We start from the raw sequence: 17,644 nt of genomic DNA on the forward strand, positions 1-17,644 counted from the left end.
ATGCAATTCTGCTCATGATATGAACATATATTCTAATTTAGGCTACTCCTCGTTTTTAACCGCTCCTTTTGTAGGTTGGTCTGCACTGAGCATCTTCCGTTTAATTCACACTAACAACGACGATGTCCGACATTTATGGACGCAATAAAACCATAAATTCCTTAAATAAAGCTCACACCGCCCGCCTATTGAGACTTTTGTTGAGCCTTTAGATTTCCCTAGGAAGCACTGGTGGTGAATTGACAAAGTGTCAAGTGAATATGTTTTTGCTATTTTCCCGAACGAGGAAAAAAAAGTATAGCAATAGGCCTGTTAACAAGCTGTAATACAATTCATTATAAAATAAGGCATTTATTTATTTAAATGTAATTTAATGTTTTATACAGTCATATAGGGAAGAAAAAAGATCCAACGAAACAATTAATTTAATTTGATCTTATTAAATGGAATATTTGATGTCTTTAAAATATAGAAAAACGTATATTAAATAAATACCGGTAGGCATAGGCCTATGTGTGTATATTTTTCCGAAAGACGAGGTGTTTTTTCCAGGGCCAAGCATGATTGTTTTCTGAATATTTCAAGTTCGTTCATTATTGTGTAGTTTCCAGTGCGCTTGCAGGCCCAATTGAGTTTAGCTGAACTGAATTTGAACCCGTTATTAGCCTATATAGTCTCGATTTATATTGAGACATATCTTAACCGTCTCACTATACAGACAACATGTGTTATGTCAGGTGTGGAGTTAATTGAGGTTGAGCTGCATGGCTGTTTTGTCGGCAAATTAGTTTAGTTAGCACACTATTTCGTTATTGTCACGTGATTTGTTGTTCAAATATGTTTGTTGAGGGAATTAATGAACCTAAAACATTAAAAAAAAATAGTCTACATTTAGTTTTTCAGTTAAAAATAAATCTGCTTGAATGTTGGTCCAATATAGGCTGAGGACTTGAGGTTTTGCTTCAGTGTCCAAAACAATGGTTAAAAATAGTTAAAAAAAAGAAAACACTCGGTCATTCTCTTGCGCACGCACGCACACGCACACACCCTCATGATTACACCTGTTCTCATTTTAAAATAAATTAATATAGGCCTAAAGATAGGATATAGGCCTATCAAAAAAAATACAATTAAAAAAGATGTGGATTCACATTCGAAATGCAAAAACCTATTTTATTGACCATTAGTGAAAACATAAAACTATTTTATGATATTTATTTTAATTTCCCAAAACAAATGCCCTCTGCAAAGTGCAAGATGTATAAAAACAGTCCCTCTACGCATGTTTAATTGTGACATTCATGTTAATAATTCATGTGATTCACATCAAATTTGCATTCATGAAGTCAATTAAAACACCTGAAGCAAAATGCCACAATCACAGGCAGCTTAACAAGTTCAGAAGAATTTAAAGAGAATGTACACAATTTGGACACATGCCATAACATCATCAGCCCTTCCTGCCTTTCTTCCAACATTTGGCACATAGTGAAGGTTCGCAAAGCTTTGCACTTAACAAGATATTATCCTGTCTGAATGGAAATCGTCAAAATGTCATAATAATTTTGTTCGTACACAGTAAAATCTGGAGTGTTGATTTAAGTCAGAGTTTAAAGATGGACCCTTAAGTCTCCACATATTTTGTCAGGGACAACAGTAGCATAAAAAAATATCTTACAAGCACCAAGCAACACTTATTAGGCACAATTGTTTCTATATTTTCATAATATAAGGCCTTGCTCCGTCTTTTTAAGAATGAGTTAAACACATCATCATAAAACTCATGGTGCAGTTTGTGACAGTGTTATGATTTATAGGAGCTGGCTTTCTCATGCTGCGTTCACACGGGGCAGATGCAAAGATACAGTCTACCATTCATTGTCAATGGAAGCCAGTGACATGCATGAACATACAAAGATACAGTCTACCATTCATTGTCAATGGAAGCCAGCGACATGAAGATACAAAGACGCATCCGACATTTGTAGCTGCTGTAAAAGCTACAAAGCTACACATTGAAGCTGAGCTGGGTTCAACTTCCAGAGGCAAAGCTACAAAGACGTCACTACGGACGCACGCTTGATGACGGCACGACCGTGTGGGCAACGATTTTACAAAGCAACAACGTGACAAATTATGCTGTAATCTTGGCATATTTAGTATATCTGTGTGAACGCAGCATTAGACTCCACAAGTGACAATGCACATCAAGAGTGTTCATCAAACCACTAATTTCCTAATAAAGAAACTTGCATCATCAACCACGCCAAGGTTCATCAATATTGGTGTCCCAATTTTGGGCACGTAGGTGAAAATGGTCAAACATTGTGCAAAATTCGCGAAAACAGCCGCACTGTGAGCTTGTTGATCAGATATTTTCGCTATAGCCATCGTATACGACAACATATATCAGGCTTTTAAACACTCTTGGTATTACAGTGAGGCAGCTGTGTTTTTGAAATAAGCTCCAGTTTGTCTGGAGGTGCATGGTGCATGGCGGTGCATGGTGTCACTGTTCCCCGTACAGGACCCTGCTCCGGGCCGGGGGGGCAGCTCTGCGGGAGGGTTTGCTGTGGCCTGTGGTGGTGGTGTGAGAGTAGCCAGGCCTCCTGACCAGGGGGGCCGGAGTGGAGATGACAAACAGGCTCTGCAGGGCCTTGGGGTCATGGTGGGACGTGCCAGCGGCGGCGTGTGGCCGGCCCCCCTGCAGGAGCGCGTTGTTGACCCGTGCTCGCGTCTCCGTGTAGGAGCTGCTCAGACAGCCCTGCCGCACGGCCTGCAAATAGCTGCTCACTGACACACACACACACACACACACACACACACACACACACACACACACACAGACAGACAGACAGACAGACAGACAGACAGACACATTATTAAATTACCATTGGGAATACTCCATGAAGGGCTGCGTGTGTAACATTGGTTGGGAACGCATGCAGTGCTTTCAAATATACGTGACCTGGCACAATAAATTGGTCCATGGCTGCGTCTTAGTTTTCAGTCTGTGGTTTAAGATGTGTGGAAAGCCTCAAACCATTTCATTTTTTTATTTTTAGTTGAATTAATGCCTGCATTCAAGCTGGAGGTTAGTGGCCAAAGAGAGGGTTCTACATTGAGGTCTCTGCTGCAGAAGGTTCAGCTTCTTTTTGTAGCAGTCAAATTTATTTGTATACAATATAGTAAAAATCCCAATTGGTGGAAGTTATTCTGCTAAAATGACTGATAGGGCACAGTAAAATCCTGAGTCTTAATTTAACTCTGGGAGTGACTATGGGGAAATAAACCTCACCTCATTGATGGTAATTAACAACAGTAATATCCTGTGTTAATTTAATTCTGACAGTTGTCACAATGTATGAAAAACAACAATTATTGTTCCATATTAATTGAGTTCACATACTTCAGTTACTCCAGAGTTCAATTCATACGGTGGATTTTACTGTGTGGCCAGTATAACCAGGCTTCATCCATGCTCAAAGGAACCCCCCACCCTCCCATATGACATGTGCAGGATATACATTATACAGTCAAATTGTGAGTGTTAATTTATCTATTTGTAACTGAGAGACTATAAATGTAACCAAATGGACCTGTAATGGTCTGTAACTCAGAGAGTATACAAATTGTTCCTACCGTGCAGAAATCCCATATCTCCATATTTGAACTTTTTATGTTTTTGTTTTTCCCTATACTTCATACTACAGTGTCACACAAAAATAGCAAAAAAAAGATGATCTACAATTCAAACTTGCCTTATAGATCAGCTATTTTTGCTCAAAGTGAAAGTGGTTATAAGTCTGTGTGGGATTTTATAAATATTGAACCAATGAAAAAGTATTAACAAGAGCTTGTGAAGTCACCGTTTTGGACATGTAGGAGGTTTCCACCCGTCAGCGGGTTTTATCAAAGTTCAATTCAAACTGAGCAGTGCGGAATGCGGATGGAGCAGTGTTGTTTTCGTCGACTAAAACTAAGACGAAAAATGTTCTACTTTTTCCACTGACGAAAACTAAATGGAAACTAAATGAAAACTAAGCTATGATGACTAAAACTAAGACTAAATATACTTACAATTTCGTCAACAAATAAAAACTAGACTAAAATGTTAGGAAGGGACTAGTGGACAAGAGATCCAGTATAAGTCATTTTACACTTGGTTGCATGGTAGATCAGCTATTTTCAGCAAGTGTAAAAACAGTTACTACGACGGCATCAAGGCCCGCCAAAATACATTTTAGTCGACTAAATCAACTGTAGATTTAGTCGACTAAAATCCTATGATATTTAGTCGACTAAAACTAGACTAACAGTAAGACATTCCAGGTGACTAAAACTAAATTAAAAACTATTCAAGAGACTATGACTAAAACTAAAATCTAAATTTGCTGCCAAAAACAACAGTGCGGACGGAGGTGTGCTGCTAACCTGGCCAGGGGGGCCCTCGCTGGGCGCTGTTGATCCTCCTGAGATGTGGTGCTCTGCTGCGGCCGGGGAGCTCCGCCAGACGCTCGTCTGCAGGGAGGAGGCACTGCAGGCTCATGGCACATTCTGTCAGGTTCCTCTGGTGGAGCACAGCGCTGGAGGAAGGTCTCATGACACTTATGTGGGAGTGGATGTACTGCATGCTTGGCTTGGCCCCTGGGGGAACCTAGAGAGTTACACAGATTGAGACACAACTCAAATCATTTATCGTTCTAATAAAAAAGGTACTATATACGTCAAATGTGTTCATATGAAAATTCATGTAGCCCCTAATTATGATACATCTAGTAATAACCAAATATAGCAGCGTGACAAAAACAAAACCATTTTTGGGGAAAGAAAACGAGGAAGAATTCAGTTAAAGCCTCATTATGTAACTTTCTTTTGAATTAATAAAATGTAATTTTGTCCAATATGTATGATAGAGTAATACTCATAACTCATAATTGGGATGGTTGTATTTGGTCTCCCTACTGTTCCACATTTATATTGTGTCAAAGATCATGTCTCACCTACTGTAGACACAGGATCTGACACAGATTTAGACCTGATGGTCAAGATTCAATTTATCCCCTGAGCAAGCAGGTCGGCTTTATTAGCTTAATGGTGAAACATGGTCAGAAACCAGGTTCAAATCCGGGGTAGAAGAGGAAAGTTACATGGTGCAGATAAATAAAGTGCTTTCTATATAGGGCAACAAAATATGAATTATGATTATGTTTTCCTTCTATAAGCAATCCATATTGTTTGGTTAAATGCATATGACACTGCTAAAATATATTTTTTATAGGGCAACAAAATCTCAATCTTGATTTTATTTTTTCTACTTTACAGCAATCCAGATCCTTTTAAAAATAATACATTATCTGACTGGTTAAAAAGTTTGTTGTTCTCCATGGCCTGTGGTGAGATACCTGCTGCTGGATAATGCAGTGCTGCTGTTTGGGCCTCCGGGAAAAGTCTATCAGTGATTCTAACTGAAATGACAGCACAGTAAAACACACAGATGGCATTCCATCAGTAACATGTCTCTCTGAGTGTGCTGTCAATGATGCTGGCTCATTCCAAAGAGATGGCAACTTCATGAAAAAAATGATGAACGTTGGCAAGAAAAAGGCATGATTGGACATTATTGAAGTTCTCAGCTTTCTGGAGTCTAGTCCAAAAAGAAAAAAAAAGAGGATGTACTCTACTCACCTACATTAATAATAATAATAATAAAAACACTGGATAGAGAATTGTTTTGTTCTAAATGGAATGAAACCTTTCAAACAAACAACTGACGTAAAGCGGCTTCCCTGCAGCACAACGGAAATGTTACATGTCCTTACCTTGGCCCGCTGAGGTCTGCGAGGGCTCTGCTGATGGTGCTGGTGGGACAAGGCGCTGCAGGCCTCGGTGTCGCCCGTGCCGTCCTCTCTTCCACCTCCACCATGAAGCAGATGGTAGACCTGCTCCACCACCCCCAGCTCTCGGAGCAGCCTCTCCCTCTGCAGCAGCCCGCTCACCCTCTCCTCCTCCTCCTCCCTCTCCTTCTCTGCCTGCTCTCGCCTCTCCTCCAGGTTCCGTTCCTCCTCAGAGTCCTCTACGGCGGCTGTGGGAGTCACCGTCACACTGGACACTGTGGGGAGCTGAGTGCGAGGAGAGAGAGAGAGAGGGAAATAAAGAGGGAGAAATATTGACATGCAGACAAACAAAAGAGGTGCCAAGGGAGAGAGAGACTTCACTTCACAAGTGCTTTAATAGATTTACTTATCGCTGTTGGCTGGCAACCTTGTATGTCCAAAACAGTTATTAGAATCTTTTTTATGTAGGCCTAATAGTGAAAATGGCATGCAGGTATCTGCTATTTTTACTACTTCTGTTACACTCTTGTATGATGAAGTAGGGCATTAATTATGATTCATGAAAGAACGTCAGATGAAGGATTTACTGGATTACTTTATAGGTATCTCCGGAATTCATGTTAACTCCAATGGTTAACCCCCATGTATTAAATTGCTGTCATTGAAAACCAGCACACATTATGAATTATTAGTCATGAATTTAAATATGAGAGAATACGGTCTTGAGATGCATTTTACAAAAAGTAATAAAATATCAAATGTTTTTGTTTGATATTGAATGCAGTGTTTATATGTGGTGTATTATAGAGTAGAAACTATCTGCCTATATAGCCTATTTATTATATGTTTTGAATATTACAAAATTATTTATTAAATCATATTAATGTGGTATTAACTACAGCAAATAAATTATAACGTGCATTTAAGGAACTTGAATCCATTACAAAAAGGAATAACCAAGATTAGTTCCGGAACGTCAGCTGAATCATGGGAACATTATTTTGGTCACGGTCTATGGATTGAAATGGGAAAGATGTTTGGTTCCCTCTTGTGGTCTTAGCCTGACACTGCAATACAAAAATCATTGACGGCAGCTCGACTTATTTGCTTAAAACAGCAGCACTAGCAGACATGGAAATCTGATGAAAGAAATAGCCTACATTTACTAACAAATATAAACATTTTCCTTTAGTTTTATTTCAGTAATACCTTCCTTGGTTATCGTGTAAAAGGCAAAGTATTTGTGTTTGCATTTGGTAACAATGTTTAGCTTTAGATTTTGTTATGCCCTCCTTTTAGTTAGTAAATTAAATTAGTAATTTTAAATTACTAATTATTCCAATACTTGTCAATACTACCTATTTAGCAAAGATATACAGTGAGGAGCAGATGCCATACAGAAATAAGAATGTAACAATCTGTGATTGAGCATAGATTTTTTACAACAAAATTCATTGTGCAAAGCCTGCAAACACCAGTAAACTGTAATGCTGTGTTCCTTCCCTTCCTAACAATGTAAATAAGCCTATTAGCGCTTTATTGTGTTTTTATCCTCTGTGATATTTTGTCTGCTGTATGTTTTATAATTCAAAGTTAGAAACGGTATCACACGCAAACACACACACACAATTATGTTCTTTAATTAAAGTAACTCAACTAGTAACTTTAACTAATAGGGCTATCTGACAAAGGTAACATTTTCAATTATTAGCTCAATACACTATATTGTATGAGCCTCAGGAATATAATTTTTGAGTCAAAATATGGAAGTTCCCTGGCAAAATGGTGTTACCGGTATTTATCTTTGAAAATACTTTTGTTTTTGTGATGTTTTCTGGAGAATTTAAACTTACTGGGAGTATACACCACTGTAATGTGATGTCTTACTTGGATGAGGCAAAATCAACAGGGAACGAGACATACTATCTGAAGAAGGTGGAGAAAGTAAGAACTATAAAGAGACATTGGACTAACTGTAATCAAACTGAATCCTAAGTCTTTTCCCAACAAGACTGGGAGCACTTGAAAAAGGACATCACGGAAATAGGGGGACATTGTTTTTGGAATGGCTTGATTATTTTCTAAATAAAAAAAAACATTGAGAGTGTAAAAATTGATTCTATAATTGGCACAAAAACAAAAACACACTCCATATTGTATTACCCAGGGGTTGTGTTCTGCGAACCTAGTTGTCAGACAAGGAGCTGGTGTTTTGCAGGGCCAACAACACCAACGTGACAGACTCACCGTGAAAGGCTGGCTTTCAGAGTGGGAGTTGTCGGGCTGCCCTGCTGCTGGTGATTTGTGTGGTTTAACTCTCTCCCCTGCAGATTCCCCCTGCAGGTCTCTCTTCCGACTCCCCGTCTGGTCCCTCTCCTTCTCCTGCTTGAGACGCAGCTCCTGCAGCTGCTGCCTGCACACATGATGACACCAGATAAACGCTAGCTTCTCTGTCTGGCTGCTTGCCTGCCTGCCTGTATGTCTGTCTGTGGTGTGAAGTTAGGGTTTATATACTTTAATCCTTTGTTGTCCAATACTGTTCCTTTTCAGGAAATGGAAGAAAAAAAATGTTTCAATGGATCTAATGTAGTTATCATTTAATGACAAGATATTGTTAATTCGTTAAATATTTATAAAACCCACAGACACACATATTTACTTTAATTTTCAATTGAGAAAAATATCTGATCTACAGGCTCAAATCTTCTATTTTTTCTACTTTTGCAAAACACTCATGTGGGACAATTCACAAAAATCAAGTTTAAATATTGAGATAGAAGGTTTCTGCCTGACAGTGACATGTTATGTATTTGGCTAATTGTCCAGTGCTTTACATATATGAACATAGTTGTAAGTAATTGATGCAGAGTTTTACTTTCAACATCGGTATGTGATAATAATGACTAATTCATATTTCATCATATGAATTTGCAGGGACTTTTACTGCTTGTACCTGGCACATTCCTCCCTGGCCTTGGAGGCCACGGTCTCCTGGAAGAGGGAGCTGCTGTGTTTGAAGTACTTGTCGTACTTCTCACCTCCCTCTCTGGGATAAATCCTCTTGAATCCTCCCAGATGTTTGGCCTCGTACCTCTCCATCTGTTCCACGCTGGCTGCCTGTGACTGGCGCAGCTCCAAGCATCTGGGAGGTAATCAACAAAAAAAAATCTATTCAAAACCTTTGTCTATAATATGCAAGGTTGCCCTGAATGGCATTCCAGGATTACACCACTAGGGGGAGTAGAGATTCATTTTATGCATCATCATCATACAATAATTAACAATAATTAAGCTAATCTTAATAATAACTTTAACCTTATGATACCGCAGTCATTTTTTCATTGTATTCTTGCTTCCACATGGCTGTATCTACCTTAAAACGATAATGCCAAATGTCTGTGAAGTGGTACTGTAGATAAGGTAAAACATTACTGTTCCAATGTTACTTGTTCACAAAACACCTTGCTTATTGTAAGTCACTCTGGATAAAAATGTCTGCTACACCCCAAATTCATATATTTATGTCAATATCTTATATCAAGAAAGGGAACTTGATGCACATCGACTGGTGGTGGGTGCTGGGCTAAAGAGGCTTCAGTTTACAAATGGTAGAGTCCGCACACCATCATGTACATACAAAAAAATCTTTATTTGGCTGACAATGATGACGTTGTCAGCCAAATAAAGGTTTTGTACCTATTGTGGTGTGCAGGCTCTGCCCTTTATAAACACAATCTCTTATATCAACACACATCCAACCGGCAACGTTAGTATTGCCCAGAGCAACCATTGTTTTTCTCCCAACATGGAGGATAATTGGGCACGCATTCTAAACATTCTGTGAAAGGCCTCTATTTGGCACCATTTCACCTGCCACCCCCAATCAACTACTAAAACCAGTTGAAACCCTAGCATCCCTGTTCTGGTTAAGTGTTGAATGTCCAGGATGCACATTTATTTTCATTAGGAAATAATGTTATTTTTTGTTAAATAAAGGAGAAAACAAATGAGTCAGTATTACTGTAGGTAAGCTTTACCTGTCCTCTCTGGAGCGGTTCTGCTGCAGCCTCTCCTTCACCCTGCGTCTCTCCTCCTCGGTGATCTTGCGGCGGTCGCAGACGCCCAGGTTGATGAGCACCAGCGTGTCATACAGCAGGCCGTCCTTCACCTCTCGGTCCAGCTTAGAGTCAGTGGTGAAACTTGGGGAGTGGTTCACCTAACATTCACAGATTCATATTAAATTAGTAAACAGTATAGCCCATATACGGTACACCTACATAACATGTCATGTATGATGAACGCATGCACAAACAGAGATATTCAGATACACTATTACTATAATGATTTGATATATCCATAAGAGGGTCATTGTGTACTCACTCAGCCAGTCTTTGCACGTACCACACAGGCACATCATGGGTTCACCTCTAGCTTATGTAGTGCTCATCCCCCCTCTCTCTGACTGTCTTTTTTTCAGTACATTTTTCCCTCTAATATCCATAAACCACTTTCAACATGGTGTCCATATTTTGGGCACAGGTTCAAACATTTTCAAAGCTTTTCACCTCCAGCACCCAGGGTCTGAGTCTGTGGTCCAGTAGCACGTCGAAGCCCAGGATCTCAAAGCAGGCGCTGCCAGTAGCGTGGTTGGGGAAGCAGGTCTGATAGTTGTGTTTGAGGATGGGGTGAGCAGAGATTAGGGTCTTGATGATAACGTCCTCGATGTCGTTCCACATTCTCTCTGTATTGTAGTGCATGGACTCCAGTTGCTTGTTAAGTGAGGACAGCTTGCTGGGAAGAAGGAAAAAAAACGAGAAAGACTGAGGAAATGGGACTGTATGTTAGAATAGTGGTTCTCAAACATTTTCACGTGTATTTTGAGCCAAGGACCCCCAGAAGAGAACAAAAGTTTTATTATTAAAAAATGTTTTCTTTAAGATTTTGGTGAGCTTGTAGATTGGATTTGAATAGCCAAATTATTAAATTGTGATTAACTGATTGTAATGCTATATCAACACATTTAGCTGGGGACCCCCTGGAACCCCTTTGAGGACCCCTGGGGGTTCCACTGTGTTACAGCTCTAATAATCCCAGAAACTGAGCCAGGAGGAGCACTGGTCGGTCCTATACCGTTTGCTGCCGCTGTCGTCATCACGGACAAAGTTTTCGCTGTGCTTGTTGATGGCATAGTTGGTCAGATGCATGCACACGTCTTCCTAAAGTGGATAAAAGGTGAGAAGAAATTAATCATAGATATGAAGTGTGTACTGTACATCACGCAGCTCTATATAATTGTTAGATTAGATTTTATTCATTTTAATACTGGTCAGTCAACAAGCATTTTATTGTTCAGTCTTCATGAGTGTATTTTGCAGTATTCTTTCTTACCACATTGCCACTTGCAGGCTCACTGTAGTGAGTGGTGCAGAAGCGAGCAAGTCCCTCCTTGTACATGAATATACTGAAGGGATCACATGATGTGACCAACACATAAATGCGCAGGTCAAACTTGTATCCATCAATCACTAATGGCTGTGGGGTATAGAACGAAGAGCATGGTTAAGCCTCAGCATGTGTGTGTGTGTGTGTGTGTGTGTGTGTGTGTGTGTGTGTGTGTGTGTGTGTGTGCGCGTGCGTGCGTGCGTGCGTGCGTGCGTGCGTGCGTGCGTGCGTGCGTGCGTGCGTGCGCGTGCATGCGTGACCCTCACCCGAGGAATGTAAACCTGGCAGATCATATTTTCTCCAGGACGAATGTCTTTGGTGGATTTGGTGATGAAGATGCCTCTGCCTTGGCAGCCTGAGTCTGGCTTACAGATGTATGTCTTGCATTTTTTGGCCCTGATGTAAGCCTGAAAGTCACTGTAACTGGAGAGAAAGAAACGGTGTGATGCTGAGGTTCTACTGACCATATTATTGACATGCCAGCCATTTTGCTCTTACATCATTCCTATACCCCAAGTAGTTCATAAGAGCAAAATGTCCGCTGTGGTCACTGGATATCTGAACAAGGCATAGAAAATAGATGAAAAAGTGAAAACCCACTCTGCAGGGAGGCACCACGTCCTGGGGAAGATGTTGTAGTCTTTGGGAAAGAGCTTCAGCATGCGGTTCATGTTTCGAGCCAGCAGATCCTTGCGGCAGATCTCACTCATACCCGGAAAGTGATTGATTTTCTACAATAGTAGAAAAGCAAAGACATTGTTGTTTCGGTGTGACAGACATGTAATGCACCTACCTGTGTCACTTCGGTTCCTACTGTACAAGATGGCCTGATGAAATATATCTGTATTGTGTACAAGTGAAGGAACGAACCTGATAGCGCTTCATGTCTTTCACACGGTCCAGTGACACCGAGCAGTCTGTCCAGAACAGAGTCCAGTCCTCGCACTCCAACGACTCCCTCAGGCCATATCTGCGGGCAGCGCGCCGCACTGGGAGAAACAAACATGTGGAAGATTATTTTTTACTGTGCTATGTGTAAAGTTTTTAACAAAAAGGTGTGTCTAATGTCCAAGAGAGAAATGCATTACTGTAAATACCCAATCACTTTGTACGTAATATTGTTCTGTCAAAAGATTCTGTGGAAAAAAAGATATTATCCTGTCACTTGAACTTACCACTCTCATATTTACAGTTGTCAAGGTTGATCCACAGTCATCTGGAAGAGAAGAGACAGAGAGAGGGACAGACATGTGCTACGCAGGCCTCCCTGATCATGTTCTCCTCTCCCATCACATGAAGAATGAGGCAGGTAAAGACAACAACAAAAACATTCAGTGCAAGAAAATCAAAAATGACTATTGCAATCATAAAATCTTCAATGTTGATTTTGACAGAGGACTTTGCATTGGGGAGATCAAATTAAAATAGGAGCATTCAGCCTGTGAAAGTACCTCTTCCTCCTCTTCTTTTTCCTCTTGCTTGTGATTGGCGGCGTGTGGGCGCAGGTTTCCGGTTGGCTATCGCTCCGCTCTCCCTCTCCCTCCTGTTCACACTTGTACGCATCATCTTCGGGGTCTCTTTCAGGGCTCTCCACAGGAAGACCCATGCTGGAGGAATGCAATATTGCAATATGCAATATTGTGAATATTTGTGTTGCTCAAGAATTGTTTTTAATGCTTATTGTTATGTATACAGGGACCTGAACGCCGGCATGCAGAGCACTATCTCGCAAAAAATGCTAGTTGTATTATGCAGAGGTATGTTGGTTACTTCATGTTTTATTAAAAAGACATGAGTCTGTGTACCGTTTGCTTGACCACAAATTACCACAAAGTATACTAATTAGAAAGCATGTTAGACACTTAATTGTTTACTTGACCAGGCATTTACCCTGTCATTTATTGACTAGGGTTCATGCCATTTACTCTGATCTTGCGCTTATACGTCACTCTGGATGAGACTGTCTGATAAATGCTAAATTGTCAAATTTAAATTGTAATGGGAGTGCTTTCCATCGTCCTGAAATCCAATCGGAGAGAACAGAAGACATGTTGCTGCACACATGGAATCGTGTTTCCGTTTCCATTTCTCTCTTCAGGTGAGTGCTCTGGCTGTCAGTGTGCCGTCACTTGTTCATTCAAGGGTTATTGTGGCAGGACGGGCACACAAATGATCAACACGCATTGTGGTGAGATAATGGAGAACACAAGCCTGAGCACAGCTGTCACCTGATATTAATCCTGGATCGACCAGGTGTGACTGACACTGACTGGCACTCTTTTTTGGCGGGTTTCTTTTTTCACCACTTTTCTTTATACTTAAGTTCCAACTAAATATTTTTCTGCCCTTCTCTTTTAATTTGGGAAATCACAAACTTGATGCAGTAAAAAATGGCAACCAAATATTATGTAGGTACAAAGCTGTCGTGTAAAGGCTTTGGATATTTTACCTAAATGCCATTTAAATGCCAATGGTCAATAAGCCTTCTTGGACTGTCAATACTGGTGAGTCAGAAGTCCGCTCCCCCCTATCCTGTGTCTTGTAGGGTGAAGGTCAAGCCACCACTAATTGCTGATAATGATGGCAGGAGATTGCTGGGGGAAGGGATGGTACAATACAGTACAGCGGGACATCCCAGGCTGTGGGAGGCTTGGGTGCCAGGTAACGGTATTCTGATCCAGTGATCTGGATAATCCTGCATGGCCCTGAACTTAGCTTTGCATTGGGCTGTGAGACCCGCGATGCCTCGTTAACCTCAACATGGGTAGAGTTACAAGAGTTGTCATAGGATGTCTCTGAGGACCTTCCTCATGATACAACAACTGCTGCTTTAATGACACCTCAGTATTTTCTGACACTGATAAGAACCAATGACTGCCAGAGTAAAACAACAAATATAATATTGTATAATATAATGTATAATAATATATAATATTTATTGTCTCCACCAGGCCGAAGGCCTGGGGAGAGAGTATGTTTTGCACTCCGTCCGTGTGTGTGTGAGTCTGTGTGAGTGTGCGTCCGTCCGTCCGTCCGTCCGTCCGTCCGTCCGTCCGTCTGTTACCAGCTAACCTCTGGCACCGTTAACCTGGTCGGTGCCAAATTTTGCACACACACTCCCTGGATGTCAATGATGAACCTCTGCCCTAAATTTTCCAGAACGGCCAGAACCAGGAGGCCGACTTTTGAAATACACATTTTTTTATATTACTCCTCCAGACTCTGTCCAAAAATCCCGCAAATCGTTACACACTATCTCTATAGTCATGTGTTCAAGACGGATCTGTCCGATATTTCATATTCCATCCAAACTGGCTAACATTGGCTTTCAAAGTTTGCAGGATTGGCCCGTTTTAAACAAAAAGCCTCAAATCATGAATGCAGTGTGCAATTTACGTGAAATCTTTCAGACAGAGATGTGGTGCATTTATAGATATAAGAGATGCTAAACTTTTATAGCTTACAGTGGCAGATGGATTCCAAAATTCACCAGACTATTGCATTATTTTACAAGAAGAAAGCCCCCTTTTAGCTAATACTCATTATTGTCAATAATAAGGGAAATGTTTTTCAAACATTGCTCATTTATATTAAAAATTGTAAGCAAGACATAACTTCGTTTCCACCATCCCAACTTGATGACACGTTTGCACGCAGTGGAAGGGCTTGGGTATACACACAATTGGTGATTTATATATGCGAGAGCATCACCTTCATCTTTAGATAAGTTTCTTCTTAATAATGTAGAACCAGATGTGAAGGTGTCACATCTCTGAGTCATTACAAGTCATTACTACAGTTAAGCTGGCATGGTAAAATGAGTTGGGGACTCAAATTTCAGATGAGTCATTCATAGACTCCATTATTCCAAATCAAAACTACAAAAGATATTCCCAGATACTTCTTTGCACTGTGACAAATAGAATGCAAATCTTCTTCACAGCTTCGCCCCTTTCCCTCGCATACAGAGATATTGGATCAATCTATGTAAAGCGACATTTATTGGATTATTGGACCATTCCTCTCATATGGTCTATTTTTTTTTTGACACACTGGAAAAAGGAGGAGGCTCCTGCATTTAAACATTGGCTAAATGAAATGGCTAGTACACTACTACACTTCACCTTCAGAGGATACGGTAGTTCTTAAAAAGAAAGAGACAATTTGATAAGGTTTGGCTGCCCCTTGTCCATAATTTGAGTAGAAGCACCTAATGGTGTGGTTGACTGTCTATCATCATCATTTCTGATGTTGTTTTCCATGACAGTATCTCATCATCTTACTACCTTATTCTATGCGATGTCTGAGCAGTATGGGTCGGAGAGATTGAGGATTTTCTTTTTGTCTGTTTTTTCTTTCTTTTTTGTTCTTCATAAGAAGAAGAAAAAAGAATGTATACTGTACTAATTGTATAATCATTTATTGTCTGTCTGTCTGTCTGTCTGTCTGTCTGTCTAGTGCAAATAAACTGAACTGAAAAACCTAGGATTATTTGTTTTCAATAAAATGGTGCTTCTGCATGATGGCTGGTAACCTGCAAAAGTACATTTGAATGTGGATGGATACAGTAAAAATGTACCTGCATTTGGCTGCATTGGTACAGATGATGCCTGCAATAGAAACAAGTCCCCAGGACTTTTTTTGCATTATCCTTTTAGCCTAAATGTCTGACTGTACCTCGTGCTCTTTACATTTCTGATTAAAGTATTCAATCAATAAAAAAAATGTCTCCTAGGCCTGGTAAACTTCAAATTCTACTTGTTTTTTTTTGCTGAAGCGTCTGTTCACTATCATCGCATGAGAAGAATGGCTTTCTGTACTCACTTGTGTTAAGCCTTCATATGGAAGATGCTGACCATCGCCCCTTGCAACTCATCCTGCGTGTTCACAGCAGCAACCTCAGTCTGAAGAGCTCATAGAAGCTGTAGCGATTGCCGTAGTACTCTCAGGACAGCCGACAAGCCACATATCGGTCCTCCTGGTCTTTAACAAAAGAGTACATTTGTATCATCACTGAGGGTGGCCTGGTTCAGATTGACTTACACTCTCTCATAGCAGACCCAGCGGTGGCTCAGGTGACCCATCAACACCTGATCCCCTTTGACATGATGGGAGTGAAAATGAACAGCAGACTCAGCAGGGAGTGAGTGAAGAGTGATAATCCCCCATATTTGTTCACTGAAATGAGAGAAGTGGTTTTCAGCACTCGTGCCTGTTAAACTAAAATCTGTGCTGCTTGAAACCCACAAGAGTATCGTGTCTTACACGTGAACAGGTTTTAGGTTTATCCTCCATGCCAAGTTGAAATGGAGTAGGTTAATTTAAACTGGGGGTGTAATAGAACTTTATTTGAAGGCACAGAGTTTGGGTATATAGAAATAAAAAAATGTTGATAAAGGAATAGGGGAATTAAAAAAAGAACCTCAAGATGATACCCTGCCCTGTTTTGTTGGCATTCTGCATACTGTTAATAAATACTTCAATCAATCAACCAATCAATGATTAATTTTGGCACCATCCCTGATGAATGTCCCACATATTCACAATAATCTATGTCTGGTTTACATTTTACGGAAAAGGATAGCCTGCTTCATTCGTCCTATTACATCGAATTTGTGAATTCGATGTAATAGGAGTAGGACGTGTCAATATATTTGAAAATGACAAACTTGCGATGCAGCTAAAGCATGACTCCGTCATGGCTGTTTGTTGCTATGGTGACAGAACGCCTACTGTAGCGAAAGCGATTTAGAGCATTTAGAATAGTTTTGTCGTTACAAAGATCAGCAACCATTGAACTATACATTACCGGGGAGGATTTTTTTTAGCGTGTGTCCCCCTGCTTCAAGGCTCCAGACAGTAACGTTGATCAATGCGGGCTGTTGTTTGTTGTGGTCTGAAACAGAAGACACTCCACGTTTTATAGTATAAACAAGACATCACGCAGGCACGCACGCACGCACGCATCCCTCAGGTTCACGTATAGTTGGATCTTCCCCATTCAACCTCTTCAGCCAATCACAATCTTAGAGATTGGAAATCTATCTGCTCTGATTGGCTGTTGAGTCAGCCATTACAAAGTTATGTGGTCCTCTTGGTCCTCTTTCATATTTCATTAGTGGATGAACGTTTACACCTGATGCGCCACATAAGTACCTCGGCTCGGGCGGTACACGGCGAGCAATTAATAATAATATTAAGTGATGCATGTCACTCACTACTAGTACTACTCAGTTACAGTAGAGGCCCAGACATTTCTGGATGTTGTAGCAGGTGTGTATACCGTGTACAGAATACAGATTAAAGAAGACGACCAAAAAGACAAAATAGAGAAGGTGATAAAGACTAAAGATACGGTGTGTTTG

At 40.5% G+C, this 17,644-nt stretch overlaps 1 protein-coding gene and 1 long non-coding RNA gene across 2 annotated transcripts in view; one reads left to right on the forward strand and one right to left on the reverse strand.

Annotated features, from left to right (window-relative positions):
- Positions 1-8,281, forward strand: part of LOC306915519 — a 38,528-nt gene extending 30,247 nt beyond the window's left edge. The window contains exon 5 of the long non-coding RNA XR_013788835.1: positions 8,168-8,281. This is a non-coding gene — a long non-coding RNA (uncharacterized lncRNA). The remainder of the gene's footprint in view (positions 1-8,167) is intronic.
- Positions 1,159-17,226, reverse strand: ttll6 (tubulin tyrosine ligase-like family, member 6). The gene is made up of 17 exons (XM_079492862.1): positions 17,089-17,226; positions 16,104-16,262; positions 12,731-12,886; positions 12,455-12,492; positions 12,150-12,268; positions 11,880-12,010; positions 11,546-11,702; positions 11,226-11,369; positions 10,968-11,053; positions 10,403-10,628; positions 9,875-10,053; positions 8,791-8,979; positions 8,085-8,250; positions 5,823-6,122; positions 5,406-5,468; positions 4,435-4,657; positions 1,159-2,793 (listed from the first exon to the last, which is right to left on the reverse strand). The coding sequence occupies exons 3-17, from the start codon at positions 12,883-12,885 to the stop codon at positions 2,510-2,512; spliced, it is 2,460 nt and encodes an 819-aa protein (XP_079348988.1). The 5' UTR covers position 12,886; positions 16,104-16,262; positions 17,089-17,226; the 3' UTR covers positions 1,159-2,509.
- Between the last annotated feature and the right edge of the window lie 418 nt (positions 17,227-17,644).

The sequence above is a fragment of the Electrona antarctica genome (genome assembly GCF_951216825.1).
Source record: "Electrona antarctica genome assembly, chromosome: 22".
NCBI lineage: Eukaryota > Metazoa > Chordata > Actinopteri > Myctophiformes > Myctophidae > Electrona > Electrona antarctica.

Bases quoted from the DNA above. Each gene is read 5' to 3' on its own strand.
- ttll6 (XM_079492862.1), bottom strand. From the start codon at position 12,885: ATGGGTCTTCCTGTGGAGAGCCCTGAAAGAGACCCCGAAGATGATGCG. The intron at 12,493-12,730 runs GTACTTTCACAG...CTCTTCCAGATG, and splicing joins AAAAAGAAGAGGAGGAAGAG to ACTGTGGATCAACCTTGACA. The intron at 5,469-5,822 runs GTAAGGACATGT...CTGTCATTTCAG, and splicing joins GCAGACCTCAGCGGGCCAAG to TTAGAATCACTGATAGACTT.